This window comes from Lynx rufus, unplaced genomic scaffold (genome assembly GCF_022079265.1).
Source record: "Lynx rufus isolate CCGP_SWC_20201006 ecotype Redwood Valley unplaced genomic scaffold, mLynRuf1.p SCAF_4, whole genome shotgun sequence".
Taxonomy (NCBI): domain Eukaryota; kingdom Metazoa; phylum Chordata; class Mammalia; order Carnivora; family Felidae; genus Lynx; species Lynx rufus.
The window spans coordinates 155,977,241-156,003,130 of NW_025814856.1; the positions used below are offsets into that span (position 1 = coordinate 155,977,241).

At 36.6% G+C, this 25,890-nt stretch overlaps 1 protein-coding gene across 2 annotated transcripts in view; it reads right to left on the reverse strand.

Moving 5' to 3' along the window:
• The window catches only part of BRAF (B-Raf proto-oncogene, serine/threonine kinase), a 167,013-nt gene that overhangs the window by 52,068 nt on the left and 89,055 nt on the right, over positions 1 to 25,890 (reverse strand). For both annotated transcript variants that reach the window (XM_047097110.1, XM_047097111.1), the window contains exons 3-8: positions 22,001 to 22,264; positions 15,209 to 15,312; positions 14,264 to 14,366; positions 9,389 to 9,537; positions 8,286 to 8,405; positions 2,358 to 2,517 (exon numbers count right to left, since the gene is read on the reverse strand). In XM_047097110.1, coding sequence (XP_046953066.1) covers positions 2,358 to 2,517; positions 8,286 to 8,405; positions 9,389 to 9,537; positions 14,264 to 14,366; positions 15,209 to 15,312; positions 22,001 to 22,264 — 900 coding nt within the window. The remainder of the gene's footprint in view (positions 1 to 2,357; positions 2,518 to 8,285; positions 8,406 to 9,388; positions 9,538 to 14,263; positions 14,367 to 15,208; positions 15,313 to 22,000; positions 22,265 to 25,890) is intronic.

The window sequence follows — 25,890 nt, forward strand, 5'->3', positions numbered from 1 at the left end:
GTCCATGCCGACAGCAAGCACAGAGCCTGACAGGGGGCTTGAACTCACAAACTGTGAGATCATGACCTGAGCCAAAATCCAGAGTCAAAAGCTTAACTGGACTGAGCCACCCAGGTACCCCAAGATAGCTACAATTTTGAACATAATGAGAATAGACCTAATTTAGAAATAAGATTTGGTTTCTTATTTCACAATCTCATTATTCCCATATTTCCCTCTCCTACTATTTTCTTCCTTTGTATTCAGGCCTACCTAGACCTTATTAGTTGAGAAAAATTAATATTAGGCAAAGGCCACTTAAAATAAATCCAATAAAAATAGAGAAAAAAATCTCATAGTAAAAAGTGGGAAGGATGTCTGGAATTTGGAAGCTCATCTTGAAAAATGAAATTAAAATTTATAATAAAGATTTTCTTTTATATTTAATAAATTTTAAGTTACAATTTCAATATGCTAATTATCAGAACACAGGAATCAAGTTTTTTGTTGTTCATAATATGAAAGCTATAGCACCAACTGAAATCCTCGTTTTCATATTCATCTTTTACATAGCAAGCATAACCATTTTTATAAAAATTTTAGAGGGTTTCATCAATTCCCTGAAGGGCCTCTAACAATCCTTTGATATTTAAATCATTTTCATTTGAAGAACCTATTATATTGTCATCTCTAAGGATCTTTTCTCTTCTATTGTTACCTGGACTAATTTAATTCTACTGTATCCTTATTTTTCAATGGCTTTTTGTAATTTTTCACTATCATTTTAGTCATTTTTCACTATCTTTATAAAATCTTTAAATCTTTTCTTTCTTTTTTTTTTTGCCAGATTTGCAATCAATTTGCATTATATTTTCATTGAAATGTTGGATAATGATGTATGGGGGTTGGAATGCAAACTGGTATTAGATGGGGGAGGATATCTGAGTGGGGACTAATACTAAAGTAGCCTGTTAATAAGTGAATATTTTCCTGTTAGGAAAATTTTTGCTTCTCTACTCAACTTTATATAACTAGGAAGACTCACATAAGGAACGCTTGTATAATGAGAACAACTCCTATCTTCTAACACACACACAAAACCACCTCACTAATTTTAGTACCCTGTTTATGTGGGGAAATAGTTTTTTAACTTCCGTTTTAAATATAATTAGTTTCCAAGGCAAACAAGGTTGGCAGCTTTTCTGTTTTGTTGCTTATTACAGAGATTAGGAATAACTTACACTCTTTATCTGAAAGCACAAATTCTGGGAGAAATGACACCTAATTCCAAGATCAGGACCCCCATCCCACCACAGCTCAGGTAGTAAGAGCACATTATTCTCTTCTGTAACTCAATTACTGGATTATTTTGTAAATAAAGTTTTATGAGAATAAAGCCTCACCCATTTGTTTATAAGGTATTATCTCTGCTTTCACACTACAATGACAAAGTTCAACAGCTGTCATCAGAAATCATATGACCCATGAGCCTAAAATATTTACTTTAAGGAAAGTCTGTTGGGGCGCATTGGTGGCTCAGTCGGTTGAGCGTCTGACTTCAGCTCAGGTTATGATCTCATGGTTCACGAGTTCAGGTGTCTCATGAGTTTGAGCCCTGCATTGGGCTCTGTGCTAACAGCTCCAAGTCTGATCCTGCTTCGGATTCTGTGTCTCCCTCTCTCTTTGCCCCCTCCCCTGTTCACACTCTGTCTCTTTCTGTCTCTCAAAAATAAATAAATGTTAAAAAAAAAAAGAAAGAAACGAAATGAAACGAAACGAAACGAAACGAAAAGAAAAGAAAAGAAAAGAAAAGTGAGTTCGAGCGTCACACCAGGCTCTGTGCTGACAGCATGGAGCCTGCTTAGATCCTCTGTCTCTATTTCTCTGCCCCTCCTCCACTTACCCTCTCTCTCAAAAATAAACATTTAAAAAAAAAAGTAAGGAAGGTAAAAAGTAGCTTTGCATATCTTGTACATAAAGTAATGATTAGTCCTAAAGGGTTATTTAACTTAAAACTGTACTTTTAGAAATTTAGATACAGATTTCAAATTGATCCAAATAGAAAATCTGCAATGGTACCCTTATTTCTTTACCATGAAATGGCCAAGGGACTATCTATTAAATAAATGAAGATAAGACTTTTGCAGAAACAATATCATAAGGCAACAAATCCGAACAACTCCACAATTTGGCATCAGTTAAGTATTAATACCATCAGAGAAGATGACAAGTTTTTTCTGATCACTAATTCACGAAGTCAATCACCTAATGACTGTGACACTTGAAAGATGGCACTTATTTCTGATCTATATTATAAATGTAGCAGAAAAAGAAATATAATTGAATTTTTTTTAGTTCTAATAATGCTGGATACTTACATCAATATTGACAGGTTCTATTGTATTTATATGCACATTTGGAGCTGATGAGGACCGGTCTCGCTGTCCAAATTGATTTCGATGATCTTCATCTGCTGGTCGGAAAGGCTGTGGAATTGGAATGGATTTTGAAGGAGACGGACTGGTGAGAATTTGGGGCCTGGAAAAATCAAGTCATTGAAAGATAAGATTCAGAGCAACTTTAAAGAGATAAAAACAAAAAATGGGTGATCTAAAGATTTCCTTGTTTTCATATTCTCAATAAAATCTTTAAAGCATTAAAAACCCAGCAGTAACGGTGTTTAAAAAACTAATATATGCCTATAATTAATACTGAAGAGCTGCTTTTGCTGAAGCAGACCCTCTAGGGACGATTAATGACAAGAACACTGATTCTTATCCAAGAACTCCAGGGAAATCTAAAAATGGCTAGAAATTACCTGTAGTTAATCAGCTAAAGAAACTCTTTAAAGTTACACAAAAATCTCTAAATACTAGAGATTGACTGAATAAAATCTATTTTTTTCTACCTTTGCCATTTCTAGATACTAAAATGGAATTTTTATGCAAAGTATTAGGAAATTATATTTTGAAAATACACCTGTGGATTCCAGGACCTGGAAGATGTATCTGTTGCTTTACACAGAGTTAAATTAAAATCTTGAACAATAGCAAAAGACCATTTGCATATCCAAAAGATGATCCTTATAGTGTCAGCCTCTCATATTTTATCACTCTTACCGTGTCCAATAATTAAGAGATGCAAGAGAATCAAGTAATAAGCATTAAAGCAAATCTTCTTTAAAATTGCTTTTGATGAAATCATCAAAATAGGTGGCAGTGATCTTTTTTGTTACTGTAGATAAATAACAAATTCTACGATCTCTCATTGCCCTGAAATGAACCTCACACTCACAAAGCACACTCAAGTTTTGTGAATAGACTGTAAATACCTGTGAGTAGTCTAGGCTCCTCAGAAAGAATATCCAAGGGAGCTGGGAAGGGTAAGTATCATGTGAAAGAAAAGGTATGGCTGTCCCGATGAGCTCCATCAAGACCAATGAATGATGCAGTGCTCACAGCCTCTCTACAAAGACTGGTATCATTTCACCCCATTTATTTTATTTTTTATTTTTATTTTTTTAAATGTTTGTTTATTTTTGAGAGACAGAGCACGAGTGGGGGAGAGGCAGAGAGAGAGGGAGACAGAGAATCCGGAGCAGGCTCCAGGCTCTGAGCTGTCAGCACAAAGTCCAACGCGGGGCTCAAACCCACATACTGCAAGATCATGACCTGAGACAAAGTCGGATGCTTAACCGACTGAGCCATTCAGGTGCCCTCATTCCACCCCATTTAATGCAAACTCTATAACTAATCATCATTTTTTATTGGTTATTAAGACACAGCCAAAATGAAAATGTGGAGGGAATAAAAAGACATTTTGTGAGGAGACAGGTTTAGGAAGGTACGGGAAGAAAAAAATAGTAGAAAAGGTTTGAAAAGCCAAAGAAGCCAAATAGTGACAAAAAGATTTTTTTTTCCCCAAAGGTTCTGAATAAAGCATTTTAACAAAATCTGAACCCCACCCATTTATTGTTTTACTCTTTGAAGTACGCTATCAAAGGTAGGGAAAGAAATTTTGAGCTTATTTGTTCATACTCAGTCCACTTATAACTGAAATAAAAATAATAAAATATTATGTAGTTTAAAGACTTGGTTATCATCCACTGAAAATTACAGGTTAAGACTGATGGACCTGGCCTTAAGAAAATTTTTATTGTCATTATTGAAAAATTTTTAATTTGTGACAGAGCTTTCTTTAATTTTGCCTTAGGCAGCCAATATATGGCTTTTGCTAAGGGATTTTGAGAACAGGTAAAAGAATGTAAAAGTGACAAATGGTTTTTCAAAAAAGTTTTGGAAAGTGTACCTACTTTCAAAAAACTATAGTCTAATCTAAAGTCTCAAGGCAATTGCATACTTTAAGTTAGGACTTAAATGTGGAAAAAGCCTGAATTAACTACAGTTGTACAGGGCATTCTAATTAACCTACTATAATGGATCAATCTAATATAATTGATCTGATGCAGGCATTAAGTGACAGCAAGTCATTTTTGAAAGTTATTGAATTAAGACTATGACTGCAACATGTAGTCTATAACAAAGCAGAAACATGTATTCAAAGGGCATTGGTTCAGAAGTAGGAGAAACGAAAACCAGGATTTAATCTGATAAATTTTATTATCTAAAAAAATGGATACATAAGAAAGTGATGATATCTGCCTATTCACAAAATGATAAAGACTACATTTGGCAGCTGGTATCTAACATCACCCAGTGGAGGGCATATGGTGGTCCATGAAATCAATTTACCTAGCATTGATGCCCAGTGTATTATAATTTTGTGAGAAACTTCAAGTTATTATATCCTAATGTCATTAAACATCTGAGCCATGTCCTTTTTTTTTTAAGTTTATTTGGAGCAAGAGAAAGAGAGCACAAACGGAGAATGGGCAAAGAGAGAGAATACCAGTCTCTGCTCTGTTAGTGCAGAGCCCGAAATGGGGCTTGATCTGACGAACTGCGAGACCGTGACCTGAGCTGAAATCAAGAGTTGGATGATTAATCAACTGAGCCACCCAGGTGCCCCTGAGCCATGTGCTAATCCCATGCTTAACAAAAGCAATCTTTGGATTATAATTTGGTTTCTCAAAAATATCTTCCAACAGTGGAGTGCTGGTCCATCCAACACAAGAACTCTGGTCTATACAACAGCTATATTTCTCAAAGAAATGAATTACCTGGAATTTTGATTCAGTCTTTTCTAATTCTGGTTACTGTAAACGAGTGTATCTCTAACTCTCATCATTTCTGGGGACTGATAAAATTGAATTTCCACACTAGGACATCTTTACCCGGACCAACACAATTTATACCCAGTGAAGTATGTTGACAGCCAGTAACTGGCTTTCTCCTAATGACACCTCTACCTATCTTGTTGCAAACCTCTTTAAAGCAGTATCAGATTAAAAATAAAAAATTTTTACCTCTAACACTCTTCAGCAAATTACCACTTAGTTTAGATCTTATTTTCAATCTGGAATATTAAAAGTTGGGGGGGTGGCGCCTGAGTGGCTCAGTGGGTTGAGCATCCGATTTCGGCTCAGATCATGATCTCACGGTTCACAAGTTTGAGCCCCGTGTCGGGCTCTGTGCCGATGGTGCGGAGCCTGGAGCCTGCTTCAGATTCTGTCTCCCTCTCTCTGCCCCTCCCCTGCTCACACTCTGTCTCTCTCTCTCAAACATAAATAAACATTAAAAAAAAAAAAAAAAAAGAATATTCAAAGTTTTGGCGCCTGGGTGGCTCAGTTGGTTAAATGACTGACTTCAGCTCAGGTCATGATCTCACAGTTCCTGAGTTTGAATCCAGTATCAGGCTCTCTGCTGTCAGTATAGAACACGCTTCGGATCCTCTGTCTCCTCTCTCTGCCTCCCCCAACCCCTCTCAAAAACAAACGGTAAAAAAAAAAAAAAAAAAAAAAAAGGAATATTAAAAGCTTTGAAGCAATGTGACTCCTTCTGTTCAGCAATATGTAAATTTTATTTTTTAAAGTTTATTTATTTATTTTAAGAGAGAAAGAGTACGACCAGGGGAGAAGCAGACAGAGAGAATCCCAAGCAGGCCTCGTGCTGCCAGTGCAGAGCCTGATGTGGGGCTCGACCCCACAAATTGTGAGATCATGACCTGAGCCAAAACCAAGAGTTGGTCACTTAACTGACTGAGCCACCCAGGGGCCCCAGCAATATGTAAATTTTAAAATGCTGACTTTTTATACATTCACACATTCCATAACATTTTTAAAAAGCAGAAAAGGAGGTACCTCTAACTTTTAATTCAAAACTGGGCAATGTATCACTTCTCCAATATGTCTTGGTTACATCCATTATTCTATGTGCTTCATGACCACTAGAATTATTATAAAGACTATTAACATAATGCAAAGGAGCAGCAATACAGAACAGGATTGGCTTCTATCTTTTCACAGGCATACACAGACACTTGTGACATAAAAGCATCAGGGAAACAAAAGTTTGAATATCTTTTTTATCATTTGCTCAAGACCAGAAGGTACTACAGTTTAGTTATACATAAAATACTCATGGCATAGGCAAATGGTTTCTCAATTTTAAGACAGCATCCCTTCACTGAAAGGCACCTGCCCTGGATCATTACCATTATAAACCTTCAGAGAAACCAAGTTAATTTCATTATGGTGTTCTGTAACTCTGCTCATAGAACTAGGACCTGCCACTGGAAAGGCATCATGGTCTACAGAACTGTCAGGAGTAAATACCAGAGCCAGAAGGTTAATTAAAAATCAAAACAAACAATAACACTTAGATCTCCTAAGGAAGACACAGGTGCAAAGAACTAATGATAGAGACAGCAGGAATAAAATGACTCCACTAGAGCAGGTAACTGTTATGACCTGACTAAATAAATAAATGCTTGCATTTTCTAGTGTTTCTAAGTAGATAAAAATACAGTCCTTAATACAAATCTTTAGTAAATTTTCTAGCCTATGAAACCTCTAGAAAGGTTGGCTTTGTAAAATTACAGGTCTCTTGGGATTATCCACTTACTGTCTTCTCTCTCTAGGTAGAAAAAATAGCATTACCTTGTGAAGAGAGGAAGGAAGTAGGGTTCAAACTGACAATAAATATTTCTGATCTTAACTATCTCTGGAATATTATAAGAGAGAATGCCATGTGAGGACTTTATTTTTTTTTAACCATATGCTCCAAATATAGCATAATTTATTCTGCCTCAAACCCAACAAAGAGTATGCAGACATATATAAGAAATTCTCCAACAAAATACTAGTATCTATTAAACTCATCATCTTTTTTCTTTTTTTTCCTACTATGAAGCTTGAATATATGATGCCTTTATATTATCTTTAAAGTCAGTTTTCTCATTTATCCTCCACAACTAACAATACTATTAATTTTTTTCCTTACACTTTGTGCATATCCATCCCTTCTCCATACAGCCCACTTCAAGTCTTTATTGCCACTCATTGTCTCCACTATGAACAGCATCTGAGTTGGCCTTCTTCACCCTAGACATTTCTCCATCAATCTATCTCTCATTGCTACGTGGTGATCCCTTCCTTAAAATCATTTTGACCAGCCAGTTCTTTGCTCAAAAACTACCTCTTCCCCCTCTTGTGTTAAGTCTTAAGCCTAAATTCTAGTCTGAATTTCAACACTCTTCATTATTTGGGTTTACACATGTTACTTATCAACTTAGATTAGCCTCTGTTCACTGTCTCTCAAATCTACCATCCCACCACCCATCATCATGCTTTTTATTCCCTGGGCTCATCCACATTCTAGAATTCATATCCCATTTCTTCACTAAATGTTCTTGACTACACTCACTATTCTCTCTTTTATGGTAAACATGGTAATATTTATGTCCTTCTCACATCATTTAAAATATTATGTCATAAATTGCAGACTATTTTTAAATAGTTTGCCATTGTCTCATTGGTTTAATGCTGCTTTTCTAAATGGGAATCACAGACTTCTATATTTGATATTACCTAGTAAAGTGATGAGCACAAGGCAGGAACTCTAAATGATCTGCTGCTTGATTTTTTTCCAAGGTTGGTCCTGAAAGAGTCTAAGTCAGTTTTAATCCCATGTACCTTTAACGAATTCATGTGCATTTGCCTGATGTGATAAAATTGTGTACATTTGCCTGTGTGATCATTCATTTGTCTGATGTGATAAAATAAGTTACTTGGAGAAAAATCCTTGATTTAACAGTCCAAGTGTTGGAAAGGTTCATAATTAACCAAAAGATCCAAAAGAAACCAGCTCAAGTAGCATTGTTACTGAACAGCAGGAGTCAAGTCATACCCAGTAGAATCGGAGGGGGGGGCAGAAGGGGACGATCCAGACGTTAGGGCAGTCTCTGCTATGGAGGCCTCCTCCTGTGGTATTGGGTGGTGTTCAAAGAACTTGGAGACAAACAGCAAACTGTGAGGCAAAAACAAAAACAAAACAAAACAAACCTAACTTGTGCAAAACCCAGAAGCTTCACACACCAGAATACATTATAGAGTTAACAGAAATATTTGAGATCAAATTCCACTTTCAGAAATGACTGTTAAATTCAATTAGTCGTTTTTTGCCTAAAGGCTTATTTATAAAAAATTATATTGCACTTTGAAAGGCAAGCTTATAATCTAGAAATAATTGTTCTATCCAGCAAATTTCTATATATATTAGAGGGGAAAAATCATGCTTTATGGTTAAAGAATTAGAAGAAAATGTATCAACTGCTAAGTTAGATTACATCAAATGTACTTTAAAGTAGAGTTGAATTCTCTTTGCTCAAGTGATCAAGCAAAGTAATAAGACCTTAACGGTAGTAGCAGCAGCAACAACAACAAAAAAGATTACAATAGACTCAGTCTAATCTATTAGAGAAACTGTGGCATAAAGCAAATAGAAGTTTTAGAAAGATACGCTGGGTACAAAGATTTTATATCTTACTTTCAAATAAACTGGGCGGGGGAGGTTGAAGGAGAGAGAGAGAGAGAGACCAAAAGAGAGAGAGAGAGAGAGAGAGAGAGAGAGAGAGAGAGAACACACATAATTTACAAAATAGTGATAGGATCAGAATCTCTGATCTGTGATCTAAAAATATAATGGTTAACTTAGTTTAAATCACACCACTCTCCTCCCAAAAACCATCTATCAGTGATGTCTATGGGCAAGGGAACTTTATTCATTAGAAGAGAATATAACACATAAATGAAATGTACAGCTGAATCAGAATTAAATTTGGGGGAGCAGTACTGGCTATGCTACATTGTATTCCCCAGCCACCCTTTTTTAATTCCCTGTAACTCTACTGGAAAGAAAATTCCCAGATTCTAAGATACTCTAGTTTCACATTAAGAAAAGTTAAATGTAAAATGGTAGATAGAAAAGAGACTTTTTTTTTTATTACTTACTCAAGTTGGTCATAATTAACACACATCAGTGGAACCTCTGTACTACAACGCTGGTGAAATTTATAACCACACGTTTGACAGCGAAAACCTTGGAAAAGCAGCTTTCGACAAAAGTCACAAAATGCTAAGGTGAAAAACGTTTTCCGTACCTGCAAAGTAAAAACATCAGAGAGCATTTTAAAAACTTGCAAGAATCTTTTTAGAAATCAACTTATTCACTCTCTTGCTTAAAATAACAAATCTTTAATATGTTCATATCATGAGAACTGCCTTACATACAAAGATATTAAAATGAAGACCAGGGGGTTCAAGGCAAGAGATGAACCATATATACTTATCTCCCACTCAATATCCAATTTAGAAAACTCAGAAGTCAAGAAGATGGAAAGTGAATAAAAGACTGGAAACTATTTTCAACCTGACTCCATGAAAGTAAAAGTAGAGATAACAAGTAGAAAGAGGGAACAGGTGTGAAAGGAAGGGTGAGGACACAGTGTAACAACTGTACCACGAAAGGAGTTAAGTGATGCTTGCTGCTGCTGACAGAACAAGAAACAATGGCATTTTATTTATTTATTTATTTATTTATTTATTTATTTATTTATTTATTTATTTTTACATGGTGGGGTGGGATGGTATATTATTTAAAGGGGAAGAAAAAGGTAAGGTTGTAACACTACAAATGAGCTAATTCCCTATAAAATCAGTGATCAGTAAATGATGGCCGAGGTTGACAAAGCAAGGAACTCTGGCCTAAAGTTACTACTTAGTAATAGGAAAAAAAAAAAAAAAAAAAACAACACCCAAAGAGCTTTAAAACAGAAACAGACTAGGATAAGGGATAGGAAAATCACCTAAAAGACAGTAAGAACCACTTTTAACAAATTATCAGTTAGAGGATTAGAACACCTAAATGGGTTTGTGAACATTCCTCTATGGGAAACTTAAGAACTCCATGTCAGAAGGCAAATGATCTACAACATGGGTCACATAATAAGAACTGCGTCAGGGAGGCTCTATCCTGATAACTACTGAAGCCAGAAATTATTTTTAGAGTATTTGTTTTACATATAGAATAAGCAGAAAATATAAGAAAGATAAATACTGAAATGTTAACAGAGGCTATTTCAGAGTGGTGAAAGCATAGGTGACTCTATTTTGTCCTTTGTCTTTCCTATATACCCTTAATTCATCTCAGTGTCTCAGACAGTTTTAATCACAAACAATAGTAAGAAGTATATTTTACATCATGACCCAGGACATACCTATATTCATATAACAGTATTTATCCTGACCATATATAATGTACATCAGAACTTTCTATTCCATGCAAATGCTTTTCATGAGCCAGTAAGTTTATTTCAATACCCACAGTATACCAAACTCTTTTCAATAAACATACATTTAGCAGGATAAAAAGATATTTAACAATAATGTCTCATCAGGAAAATGATATCTTGGCATATGATACATTCCAGCTTTTTGAGAACATTCAAGTGATTTCAAGAGTGGCTCTTGTTTTCTTCACCTAAAAAGGTCTACGTATCACTTTCTAGAGAATATAAAAGGCAACTACTTGTTTTTAGCTTTGTTACTTTTCCATTTGTCTCTGGATATACAAGAAATTAGAAAACCTTTAACATTTATGTGGCCATTACTCGCCAACGTGAGGACTTTTTGTATTTCTCGCAGGATCTCAGAAGATAGAGCACAGAAAAATACAAAACGTGTTCACAGGAATTATTTTATAGTCACCTGATCCTCTTTGCTAACCATTTCTCACTCACCTGATAATCTGTTCAGTTTCATGAAGCCCTAATTTCTTTTTTCATTAATCTACTCACTTGCAGTTTTTCTTCCTGTTACTGACTTCTACTTGAAACCTACGTGTACTAGGCTGTTTGTGTATGTACAGAAGAAAAAAACACACAAGGCAAGAGGGCCTGAGGAGGAAGGGAAGCAGAGAGGAATGGAAATGAGAAGCAAACATGGGTACGCAGGAGTATAAATTGTGACATGCACTTGAATATGAGTATACTCTTGTCAATAAAAGTGGGCACGGGAAGGCAGATTTTCTACCTTTCCTGCCACTTCCACCCTGTCAGTTCCCAGGGATTTCTGGAACCCAGGCAAATACCAAAGGAACTGCTTTTATAACGGATTCTATGGAACCAGGAGGCATAAACAGCTATCCTCCAGTAGCCAGCAAGATCCAGCAGAGAGAAGCAAAGAGAGGAATTCTTTCCCTTTCTTAAACGGAACGCAGGCTTTTCCTCTGCCTCTACATGGCACTCACAGCAACTGTTCTAAAACACAAATCCATTCCCAGGTCTCCCCTGTTTACAAGCATTCAATTTCCAATTATTTTGGAGAGAAGTCCAAGTCTTTAACATGCCTTACAAAGACTCCCACGGGCTGGACTCTTCTTACGCTAGCCCTAACTCTTGCTGCACTGTAACCACCCCCTCTCCAATTTGATTCCATACCCCCTGAACTTCTTTCAGAGCTTGTAAGTACCATGCTTTTACACTGTTCCTTCTGTGAGAGTATTCTTCATCCATTGGGCCTTAGCTTAGATAGTTCTTCCTTTGGGAAACTTTCCTGATCCTCCAAGGCCTGGTTAGGAGTCTCTACTCTGTGCATCTACTGTACTTTATACATACACGGTAATTAAGAGTGTTTATGAAATGTTCTTATCGAATCATCTGTCTCTCTACTCTAAGGCAAGGATATTGTTTTTCTCATTCATTGTTATATCCCCAGATCAGAAACAGTGTTGGTAAGTGGAAAGTTCTCAATAAATATTTACTGGCAAGTCTCCAACTGTGTTGTGAGGATTTTTATACTCTGCAGTTTGTTTTCATTATTCTCTTGTGGCAAGGACCTTCCCGAGGCACTACTTTAACATTAGATTTTTCACCTCCTCTTAACTGATTTCTAGCTAAGAAGAATAATTAAGAAAAAGAGTAGTAATCATTGTGAAATGCAAGCTCTACTGTTTTGGGATCCTAAAAACTTAAAATTATCTTCAGATTTATCCACTCCAAATTCTACAAATTAAAAAAATAATAAATAGTAATGAACTTGCTAGGTCATCATTACAAAACTACTTGCTACATAGTAAATCTGACAACATTCATCAAAAAGATGCCTTATTTATTGGGGCACCTGGGTGGTTTAGTGGGTTAAGCCTCTGACTTCAGCTCAGGTCATGATCTCGTGGTCCATGAGTTCAAGCCCCACGTTGGGCTCTGAGTTGACAGCTTAGAGCCTGGAGCCTACTTCAGATTCTGTCTCTCTCTTTCTCTCTCTCTGCCCCTTCCCCGCTCACTGTCTCTCTCTCTCTCAAAAATAAGTAAACATTTGGGGTGCTTGGGTGGCTCAGTCAGTTAAGCATCTGACTTCGGCTCTGATCATGTTCTCACCGTTTGTGAGTTCAAGCCCCACGTCAGGCTCTGTGCTTACAGCTCAGAGCCTGGAGCCTGCTTCACATCTTGTGTCTCCCTTTCTCTCTGTCCCTCCTCCACTTGTGCGCTGTCACTCTCTCTCACTCTCAAGAATAAATAAGCATAAAAAATTTTTTAAATAAACATAAAAAAAAGATGTCTTATTTACTGAAGCACAAATTATTCACCACTAATGGAGCCCAGAAAGCACAAACCCCCAAGGAAATCAGCTCATCATTCATCTGCTTTAGGAGTCCAGCTGTACTGATCACCAAAGCACACGAGAAAGCACTGGATGCCCAAAGGTTAGCAATAACTATCCATCTAGAAAAAATAAACTATTGTCAAAATTCCATATATAATAGAAAGTAAGAAGTACATTCCTGCCTTACAGATCATTCTGCTCTAGGCTTCTGCCTATCCTTTAGAGGGTAAGTTCTCAAACTCTGGGCACTATACCCTCATCACTAAGGTGGAGATGTCCCACATTCCAGGTCTCATGCTGGTGACACTTAGCTTAGGCTAGGTTCCAGCAAATGCAAACCCCAGATGAAGGGAGAGGTCCTCAAGGAGCGCTACTCCACTTCCATTAACTCATCCTTCAGAAACATTTACACAAGTGTATCAAGCTGTATGCAAAAATTCTGTTTAGCCCTGTACAAAATAGACTTTAAAACCCCTTATATGTCTATTAATAGAGGATGGTTAAATATGGGCTATTATGCAATCACTATAAACACAAACCTAGGTGTACTGATGTGGCAAGAGATCTATGATACACTGTTGAATTTTTTTTTCTTTAAGGTGAAGAATATCATACAGAATATGACTCCATCTTTCGTTTAAGGAAAGAACGGGAAGGGAAGGAAGGAAAAAAGAGAAAGGAAAAAACTTTGGGCTCACAGGTATAAGCACACATTTGTATATACAGAAAGGGTTTAGAAGAATACAAAATAACAAATGTTTACCCTCTTATTTTCATTTTTTTACTTGATATACTTCTGTACCATTCAAATTTTCTTTTTAGTTCTTTTAAAAAAAAATTTTTTTTTTTTTTGAGAGAAAGAACATGCACGCGGGGAATGGGCAGAGAGGGAGAAAGTGCATCTTAAGCAGGCTCTGTGACATCTGTGACATCATGACTGAGCTGAAATCAAGAGGTGGATGCTTAACTTACAGAGTCACCCAGGTGCCCCTTCTTTTTAGTTCCTTTTAATGAAAGTCATCTATTGCTTTTTCAAGTTAAAAAGAAAGTATATGATGAAAATAAAACTCTAGTTTAAATACGAAGTTTTTAAAGAACTGATTTTAACCTAGGTCAAATATCAATCCCTAAATAACTCATCCATATTGCATATTCCTTAAATAAAAACTCATGCACAAGAACCTGAACGTTTTTGACACTGAGAAAAAATGTACAAGTACATACAAAGTTGTGAGTTGTAAGTGGAACATTTTCCAACACTTCTACATGCAATTCCTCTCCGGTGAGCCAGGAGATATCAGTGTCCCAGCCAATTGGTTTCTTCTCTCTGAAAAGTGTAGACACAGCCTTTCTTGGTTAGCGTACCTAAAAATCTTCACATACCTCATGCTGAAGATATGAAAATTGGTTATTGAGGGGCTAGTAATGGTGAGGGAGGTTTGGCTCCCTGGTCTTCCATCGTTAGAAATTTAAATGGCAATAAATTAATTTTTAAGTTTACCCCAAATAAATGTATCACTCTTGGACAAACAGCAGGGTAAAGAGATGTACTCTTTTCTTCAAGTCAGCTCCAGAAAAGACCTACAACAGCAGAAAATTGATTGTTCCTAGGGTCCCCCCTCCAAAAAAAAAAAAAAAATCACAGGTACGGATTTATCTATCCATTCAAAAAAAAGTAAAAACTAAAAAAATAAAAACAGCACTCAAGGGACAACATGCCCCAAAAAGGATATTTTTTAAAAAACAGGATTCAAAATTTGGGGGGTCTTGGCACAATTTTAGACACTTTTTTGAAAGAAAAACAGTTTAATGTAAAATGTTAATTTTGATAAGCCTTTTGTGAAACTATGAATTTATATTAAAAATGGGCGTGGGGTAGAGTCCGTTATTCAAATAAGTCACACTCTAAATGGTTCAAAAATTTTAAGATTCTCCAACTCCAAATAAAGTCATTTGATCAGAATAACAAAATACTATAATCACACAAAATTGTCTAATGTTAACTCCTCAAAAGGCTGGCAAATTTTCTTTAGGCTTTTTTTTTTTTTTCCTAAACTTAAATTTTAACACCCTAGGTTTGGGTAAAGATGCTACAGAACACCCCAAAGTTCAATGTCTGAGGTTTTTTTGCCTTTTTAAACAAAATTTCACATCACATACAAACCATACCCATCCTGAATTCTGTAAACAGCACAGCACTCAGGGATTAGACCTCTCATCATCAGAGCTTTCTTTAGACTGTCCCGGACTGTAACTCCACATCTTGCAGGTACCTATAGTATCAGAAATATATAGTATAAGGTAAAAGGAATAAATTATATATTTTTTCGCATCATTTCATAAAGCTCAATACCTTACCTTTATAATACCTTTAAAATGTCATACGGATTACTATGTTAGATACAACATCATTTATAGAGCTAACTTAATATTAAAGGAAAATCATGACTCAAGTATCTATTATTCACCAACTGAAAGCAAAACTGATTTTGTTTTTTATTAAGATTATGAAATATTTTGTACATATAGAAACAAAGTATAACAGATTCCTATATACCCACCACTGAGAAACAACAAGTCAACATTTAAAGCAAAATCAATTAAAAACATTTTTTTAATTTGAATATAGCTGACACACATTACCTCAGTTTCAAGTGTACAACATAGTGATTCAACTTCTCTATACATTATGCTGTGCTCACAAGTATAGCTTACTATCTGTCACTATACAACATCTGAATAGTAATATTCCCTATGTCTTTCACCCCCATGACTTACTAATTCCATCAACTGGAAGTATCTCCCCCCACTTCCCTTCACCCATTTTGCCTATCCCTCTATTCGCTGGCCCTCTGGCAGCCATCAGTGTGTTCTTTGTAGTTACCGGTCTGATTATGCTTTGTGTTTATTCCTGTTTTATTTTGTAGATTCCACATGAAAGTAAAATCATATGGTATATGTCTTTCTCAGTCTGATTTATTTCACTTAGCATAATACCCTCTTTGGCAAGAGCTCATCCTTTTTTTTTTTTTTCAATGTTTATTTATTTTTGAGAGAGAGAGAAACAGACTGCGAGCGGTAGAGGGGCAGAGAGACAGGGAAACACAGAATCTGAAGCTGGCTCCAGGCTCCGAGCTGTCAGCACAGAGCCTGATGCAGCACTCGAACTCAGGGACTGCAAGCTTATGACACGAGCTGAAATCAGATGCTTAACTGACTGAGTCACCCAGGCACCTCAGCTTATCCATTTTTATGGTTTTGTAATATTCCTCTGTGTGTGTGTGTGTGTGTGTGTGTGTGTGTGCGTGTCTGCTGTGTCTATGACTTCTACTACTACGTTGAATAAAACATGTTGTTCATTCTTTCTTTCCCTTTCTTTTTTGCTTTCTTTCTTCCTTTCTTTTTTTGATAACAGCCATTCTAATGGGTGTGAGGTGGTAGCTCCTTGTAGCTTTGATTTGCATATTCCTAATGATTACTGTTGAGCATCTCTTCCCGTGTTTGTTGGCTATTTGTATATCTTCTTTGGAGAAATGTCTATTTAAGTCCTTTCCCCTTTTCTTAATCGGGTTGTTTATAGGTTTTTTGTTGTTGAGTTGTAGGAGTTTTTAAAAATACGTTCTGAGGGGCGCCTGGGTGGCGCAGTCGGTTAAGCGTCCGACTTCAGCCAGGTCACGATCTCGCGGTCCGTGAGTTCGAGCCCCGCGTCGGGCTCTGGGCTGATGGCTCAGAGCCTGGAGCCTGTTTCCGATTCTGTGTCTCCCTCTCTCTCTGCCCCTCGCCCGCTCATGCTCTGTCTCTCTCTGTCCCAAAAATAAATAAAAAACGTTGAAAAAAAAATTAAAAAAAAATACGTTCTGAATATTAACCCCTTATCATATATATGATTTGTAAATATGAAAAGAAGTTGTCTTATTCCATAAGTTGTCTTTTCACTTAGATGACTGTGTTCTGATTCACATAGTTTTGTGGGGTTTTTTTAATTTAAATTCATGTTAGTTAACAGTGTAGTATTTGTTTCAGGAGTAGAATTTAGTGATTCATCACTTACATGTAACACCCAGGGCTCATCCCAATAAGTGCCCTCCTTAATGCCCATCACCTATCTAGCCTACCCCCCACCGACCTCCCCTCAACCTTCAGTTTGTTCTCTATAGTTAAGAGTCTCTTATAGTTTGCCTCCTTCTCTGTTATTTTATTTTTCCGTCCCTTCCCCTATGTTCATCTGTTTTGTTTCTTAAATTCCACACGAGTAAAATCATATTTGTCCTTCTCTGATTGACTTATTTCATATAGCCTAATAATCTAGTTCCATCCACATTGTTGCAAAATGGCAAGATTTCATTCTTTCTGAATGCCAAGTAATATTCCATTGTATATAAATACATCTTCTTTATCCATTCATCAGTTGACAGACATTTGGGCTCTTTCCATAATTTGGCTATTGTTGATATTACTGCTATAAACATTGGCCCCTTCAAATCAGCATTTTTGTATTCTTCAGCTAAAAATGTAGTAGTACAATTGCTGGGTCATAGGGTAGTTCTATTTTCAACTTTTGGAGAAACCTCCATACTATTTTCCAGAGTGGCTGCATCAAAGCTTCTGATTCATATAGTTTTTAATTTTGATATAGTCCTATTTCTCTATTTTTACATGTTGCCTGTACTTTTGGTGTCTTACCTAAAAAATTACTGCCAAGTCCAGTATTGTGAAGCTTTTCCTGTATGTTTTCTTCTAAGGGGTTTTATAGTTGCAGCTCTTATGTTTATGCCTTTGATCTATTTGCAGATAATCTGCATATAGTGTAAGGTAAGGGTCCAACCTCATTGTTTTGCACGTGCATATCCAGTTTTCCCAGTACCATTGTGGAAGGGTTTTTCCTCCCCGCCTCCCCCCCAGAGGGGGCCGTGGCACCCTTGTCAAAGATCCTTTGACCACATACATGATCATTTATTTCTGGACTCTTTATTTCCTTGATCTATATGTCCGATGTCTATGCCACTCAGTAGGCATGTAAAAAGTTTAAAGATCAGGAAGTGTGAGACCTCCAACTTTGCTCTTTCTCAAGAATGCTTGGTTATTCAGGATTCATTGAGCCTCCACATGAATTTCAGGATGGATTTTTCTTATGTCTGCAAAAAACACTGTTGGGATTTTAAAGGAACTGAATTAAATAAAACTGCCAAATTGTTTTCCAAGGTGACTGTACCATTATACATTGCCACCAGCAGTGTATAAAAATTTGTTATTCCACATAATAGCTGCCAATAGTTGGTATGACCACTCTTTCATTCCAGCCATTCTAGTAGGCGTGTAGTGACATCTTGTGCCTTTAGTTTGCATTCCCCCAATGACCAATGATGTTGAGTATCTTTGCATGTGTTTATTTACTGTCTACATATCTTCTTTTGTGAAGCATCTGCTCAAATCTTTTGTCTATTTTTTGAGTTGTTTGCTTTCTTACTATTGAGTTCAAAGAGCTCTTTCTAATGCTGTGGATACATGTCTTTGATCAAATAGATGTTCTGCAAAGATTAGTCTGTGTGGTTTGTCTTTTTACTCTCTTAACACTGTGTTTCAAAGAGCAATAGGTTTTTAATTTTGATGAAGTCCAATTTATGAATATGTTCATTATGGATTTTTCTTTTGGTGTCATATTTATGCAATCATTGCCACAAATTCGAGGTCACTAAGATTTTCTCCTATGTTTTCTTCTATAAATTTGATAGTTTTAGGTTTTTTTTTTTTTAATTTTTTTTTTTCAACGTTTATTTATTTTTGGGACAGAGAGAGACAGAGCATGAACGGGGGAGGGGCAGAGAGAGAGGGAGACACAGAATCGGAAACAGGCTCCAGGCTCTGAGCCATCAGCCCAGAGCCCGACGCGGGGCTCGAACTCACGGACCGCGAGATCGTGACCTGGCTGAAGTCGGACGCTTAACCGACTGCGCCACCCAGGCGCCCCAATAGTTTTAGGTTTAATTTTTACTTTTCATTCCTTCATCTGTATTCAACTTTCTAAAGTAATTTTTGAGTAGTTCCCTTAAGCAGAGCATGGGAAAGGTAAATTCCCCATCTGGAAAGGCCTTTATTAGTGAATGTACCTTCAACTCATACTTCATCTAAGCAACTTAACAGGCACCTCTCAGCATTCTTGGTACAAGATTCTATTGTCTTCTGGCTTCTCCAGCTGCTACAATCAATATTTTTTAATAATCCAATTGTAGTTTTTTATTATAGATAATTCTTTCCCTGAATGGTTTTAAAATAGTATTCTTTCATTTTGTTATGTTTAATAATTATGGACTAAAATTTACTTATACAATTCAGGGCCTGTTTTCCCCAAATCTTTAGCTTCATGTCTTTCACAAACATTAGCCATCATTTCTTTGAATTCTGCTCTACTCCTTTATTTCTATTTTCACTTTCTGGAACTCCTCTCAGGCATATAATGAAACTGTTCATTTCATCTTCCATACCTCTTATCCCCTCTTTTATATTTTCTTTGACTCTCTTTCCTTGCTTTCCACAGTTTACTAATTTTCCCTCCCTTCAGTTGGATTTAATCTACTTTTAATCTCATCCATTTAGTTTTTTAAAACAAATATTCTAATTTTTATTTAGCATTTTGACAGCTGTTCTGTAATACGCTGTAACTACTAGAGATACTGAAATTATAGTTCAAGTTGCCTTGCTACTTCATCAAATCAAATGTTCATTATTTCTTTTTTTCCTTAGTGACAACTGTTTCTTTTGAACTTTCTATTTTTCCTTTGGTATATGTTTTTGCATTTTTCCAACTCTATTATGAAAATTTTCAAACACGGAAAATGAGAACGATACAATTAACATCCAAATTCTCTCTACATAGATTCTAACATTTAATATTTATTTTCTCTGACATTTGTTTTCGATCTTATCATTTGAAACTATGTTCTAAATTGATTGATTGAGATAGAAGTCAGAATAGTGGTTACTCTGGAAAATGATGACCGAATTGCAGGGGGCTTGGGAGAACCTCTTCCCAAGCATTAGAAATGGCCTGTATCTTCATCTGCATGGCAGTTACACATGCACAAAGTTACATATACATACTCAGCTGTACACCTGAGATTTGTATACTTTACTGTGCCTAAGTTTTATTTAAAAAAAGAAGGTGGACAAAGTTGTAGGTGTCATGACGATTTACCCCTAAATATTAAAAAATGTATTTCCTAAGAATAAAGACATTCTCCTACGTAACTACATTCCTATTATCACACATAGGAAAATTAATAACTCCATAATAACATATTTAATCAACATTCACCATTTCCCATCGCAAGAATGCCTTTGATAGCTCTTCCCCATCCTAGTCCCAAACTAGGATCACACACTGCAATTGTTTACATCTCTTTAGTCTTGTTTAGTTGTAGAATAATCCCTAATCTTTTTTATCTTCTGTGACATTGAATCCAGGCCATTTGTCTTATACAATGTCCACATTCTGAATTTATCACTTCCTCATGGCACTTAACTTTTTCTTCTATTCCTTGTGTTTCTTGTAAAATGGAAGGTGTGGAAGCTTAACATTCAATAAAATCATCTTTAGCAAGAATACTTCATAGATGGGAACTGTCATCCACTGAGTTTAAAATATTAAGACCACCTAGAAGTCCTATTTGGTTCCTTCTTACGAATCGTGCTGTTTTTAAGTCTTCTAATGTGCTGACAGGCTCTTTCCTTGTATATTTTATGACATGGGATTTTGAACTTGTCAGTGGGCATTATCTATATGAATTTCATGAGACCTAGATCGGCCAAAGAGGGTTTGCATTTGCTTCTACCCAGTGCCTGAGCGCTATTATCTCTCGAGGACCATTTGTTGCGTTGAAAGTTCCTGGACAGGACCCATAAGTACAAATATGAATCCCACACCATGATGAGAACAGGCCCATAATTAGGAATTCACAAGGGAAGCTTTAAACTTTATCTGGACCACTGGTGAAGACAGACAAGTTTCATTGTTATTTATGTATGCTGAGTAAGTAGATTTTCTTCTAGTTCACCCTTTTGCTGAAGATAAAGCTCCTCAAAGACTCAGCTTTATGCAAGGACCTGAGTTCCAACTACCTTTGTGACACTGGCTGAAGGCCTAGTCTTGCATCCCCACACACTGACACTCACATCTCTTTGTTGCACAAGGTGACAAATTAACCTCACTGGAGGCCACCATAGCCTCCAGGCTATAGCCTCCAAGCAACAGCCTAGTCATCAAACTTTTTCTATGAAAATCTAGCATTACTACTAATGCTGTGTGAGGGAAAAAAAAATAAAACTACTTTGACTTCAGTTGTATTTGGAAATGAAAAGGTTTTTTATTAACCTCAAAAGTAACCACATGCATTTTAAAAAAGTTGCGATGCATATAGACGCATTATTTAAGGCAATGACAGTACTTGTACTCAAGGATTATAGACCATCCATAAAATTGTGCAGATTTCCATTCTTTAAATGTTACTTACAGAATACTCGTTCCAATGGTAATGCTAATGATCAACAAAAGTTACATAGACAGAGGAAAAATATCAAGCACACTAAAAATCCAACATTTGGTAAGTCCAAAGAGGGATTTCTCAAGGGCAAAGAACAAAGCTTACCTGACATATGTTAGACAACAAACAAGCTCAAGTCTGGAAATTCTTTTTGATTCTGAACTAGTACTTAGGCTTGAGTCTGGTTCAAGTTTGGCAGATAGGTTAAAATGTCAAATCGGACACTAAACACAATACAATTTGTTCCAGTTAAGGGACACAGACATTGGCACCAATTAATTATGTCTTTTCCACTCCTTTTTGAAATGGATGCTTCCATTTGCATGACCACAGAATATGGAGTGATAACGTATTTCATTTTCAACAACTACTCTTTCTGAAAAACACAAAGAAAAAGCAATGATGATATTAAAAGTTGACTCACCACTGTCCTCTGTTTATTAGGCAGGAAGACTCTAACGATAGGTTTCTGTGGTGACTTGGGATTGCTCCGTGATACATCTGTGGGGTTTTGAAAAACTGAAAGAGATGAAGGTAGCACTGAAAGGCTAGAAGAGGAGGAAGATGTAACGGTGTCCGTTGATGCAGAGCTAGAAACAGAAAAATCAGTTCCATTCCCCAGGGATTCCAATAACTGTTGTTCTCTCTGTTGGAGGGCATCTAGCTTGCTGGTGTATTCTTCATAGGCCTATAAAATAAAGTAAACATACACTGAATCTGGACTTTTTCCTGACAGTAACAAAAGGAAATATGAAATTTAAATCTTTGATTGTAATCTCTTTATAATCTAGCTAATAGGGTTTTAAGTACAAGTTACAAAATAAGTGCTGAAAGTACTGTAAATTAATACTTCTACTTTTAAATTGATCATTTTTTTGTGTATGTGATAAGACAGTACATTGCACTGAGAAATCAACAAACATATAAATGTCTAGAATAACCCACGAATGTTAATTTTAAAATGTATTTACAGTGTTCTGGTCATACTGCAATTTAAAAACAAAAATCTTTTTTAATGTTTACTTATTTTAGAGACAGAGTGCAAGCAAGGGAGGGGCAGAGAGAGAGGGAGACACAGAATCTGAAGCAGGCTCCAGGTTCTGAGCTGTCAGCTCAGAGCCCGATGCAAGGCTTGAACCCACAAACCGTGAAATCATGACCTGAGCTGAAGTCGGATACTTAACCTACTGAGCCACCCAGGCGCCCCTGGTCATACTGCAATTTAACTTCCAAACTGCATATCCAACATAAGATAAAATACTATACTAAATCAAGGATAAGTACCCTCTCTATTAAAAAAAATTTTTTTTTGAGGAAATTGTAGGCATATAAAGTTTCATACCTTTCTTCCCTCCAAAGAACAGAAAGAGAAGTTGAAAAGGAGATGCGGGGTTAAAAGAGATTTGTCAAAAAATAAGACTCAGGTACAGGGTCAGATCTCGCCATTACCACCAAAATCTTCTCAATAGGGCTTAGAAGTTACATAACTGCCACCGTCTTTCTGAAACAGGTATTAGTTAAAATACTTTATTCTCTTCACTATGGATCTCTGACGATCCCATCAAATACTGCTTAAAGAATAAAATTTTATTTGAAAAGGTGGTTTATGCCCTGCAGTCAAGAAATTCTGGTGCCATTATCCACTAGGGTGGAAACTTCTAGAAGTTTCATTTGATTAAAGCTATAAAGTCAAATGACCACATAAGATATCATATTCTAAAAATAACAAGAATTTTGAAAACAGAGTGATATTGAAAGTAAAGGGATGGAATAAATTGGAATATATATGTCCATGGTTCTTTAGGGCAATGGAAATCACCCTCCCCCACACTATGGTCCACCATTTCTCTCTACCATCATACACAGATGTAATACCACAAACATTTATAAAAGGCTACAAGGGAGAATCAAAGATTTTAAAACTTCTCATCACTCAAGGAGTTTATTATTGGGCTGCAGAGAAGCAGGTGGATGTATTTTAGTATGCTTAAGTGTTATACATGAGAAATAAAGGACATTCTTGATATAAGGTGAGAATGAGGTAGGATTATGTTAGCATTTAGATAGACGGAGTTAAGTGGGGGAGAAGAGAGAGCTGTGTACAGGAGAAATTCTGCAACAAACAGAGAGGTAGGAAACTTTAAGGCATAGAGGGAAAACTACAGACTAGTATAGCTGCATGCAATTCAGTATCTGGGACACAACAAGGGATCAATATATGTTTGCGGAATTAAATGAAGAAGAGCAATACAGGGAAACAAGTAATGCAACTGGAAAAGTGGGTAAGGCACCAGCTTGTAGAGGGTGTCTATACCATGCTATGAAGCCTGAACTTCATTCTATAAGCAAAGGAGAATGATCAAAGATAGAGGAGAATGAAGAAGAAATTTCATTTCAGTAAAGACCACTGACTGCACTTGCTATGCTGGTTCTTAAAATATAATTTTGAAGATGAAAAAAAGGAAAAATAGTAAAATGAGCCATTGGGGTAAAGGGCATAAACTGCATCTAAAAGCCCTCTCCTGGGGTGCCTGGGCAGCTCCGTCGGTTAAGTGTCCAACTTTGGCTCGGGTCATGATTTCATGGTTCGTGGGCTCGAGCCCCACGTCAGGCTTTGTGCTGACAGCTCAGAGCCTGGAGCCTGCTTCGGATTCTGTGTCTCCCTCTCTCTTTGTCCCTTCCCCGTTCTCGCTCTGTCTCTCTCTCTCTCTTTCAAAAGTAAATAAGTATTTTAAAAAAAATTTTAAAAAGCCCTCTCCTTTATAACCTACTAGCTACCCTACCCTGATTCTGGAAATGTTTCATAACATTTTGAGGCATTATAATCAAATCACTTCAAAATTATCTGAACTGTGTTTCGTGTTAGCTTTCAGTTCCAAGAGCTAATTACTTACGGGCATCTCTTTTAATATGATCCATTTATCCAGCCTTTAATCCGTCAGTTAGTATATACTGAGCATACATGTGTCTGGCACTGTTTGGGACTCGAACTAAAAAAATAAAGACTGATGCAATTCCTACCCTAGGAAGATCACATACAAGCAGTCTGGGAGATAAAAATTCCCCCTTGCATATATCAAATCTTGTTTACTATCATCTGGACAAGTACACAAAGTAAGCCTTAGGGAAATGGAATGCACTTAAACAATAAATTTTCAGAATGCTATTTCTTTATCAAAATGTTAGTCTTAATTTTTGAAAATATACTGTTCCCTCCATTGTGGATTACAAGCTATTATTTCACTGCACTTATCAATAGCTCTTTCCTTTTATTAAGTACAAAGCAGTTATTCCACCTCTCTCTGTCCTCACAGCTGCAATCAAGGCTCTTGCCTGCCTTTTGTCCCTGGATTGACTCATTTCATCCCACTATCCTTGATGCATTCAGTGTGGATTACTCTTTTAACATTCCTGCCGTAAAGTTCTCTAAACTTATTTCTAAAGGTATTGATTTTCATTCTACCTTCAAGATCCAGGAGTTCCAAATGATGACAAGACCTCAATGTGGAGCTTCCCCTGTCCCTGAACACACCTTCTCAAGTTTCCATCTTACTACATTAATCTGTTTATGATATCAACATTAATCCCTTGAAGTTTCTTAGATTTGGGCCTTGACTGTCTTATTGCCCCTACTTTGTGGCTCACCATTTCAACAATACCACTAGTAACATCTCTGATTCTCTAATTCTTATTCTTTTACCAACTTGTTTGTCAAATACAAATTTGGAGTAAATTCTAACCACTCAATTATTCCATTCTTTCTCTCAGGTTACCATACACTGCTGGAGAAGATAGTAAGGTAGGTCAATTAGTTAAGGTCAGTTAATTAAGTCAAGAAGACAGAAGGAGGTCAATTAGTCCCATTATCAATTTGTGGAAATTAGTCCTTTAGGGTACTACCCGAAAATTTTTAACATCATATTACATTTTTCACAATACTTACTCCAACCTTTTCTATGCTTCTCTGCCTCCTTACCTTCATCACCCAATCTGTAATTCGCTCAGAAAACAGCATTACATTACCTTCAAATTTACTCTGGAGGTCAAAGCCATCAAATAAAAGCTTCCTCTTCTTTCTTTGTCTAAGCAATTCTCCATGCCTTTCCCTATCTCTCTTTTCTTTTAATTTATTTTAGAGAGAGAGTGAGAGAGCACACACGAGTGGGGGAAAGGGGCAGATGGAGAGAGAAAATCTTAACCAGACTCCATGCTCAGTATGGAGCCCAATGTGGGGCTTGATCCCACGAACCCAGTATCATGACCTGCACCAAAATCAACAGTGGGATGCTCAACCGACTGAGCCACCCAGGGGCC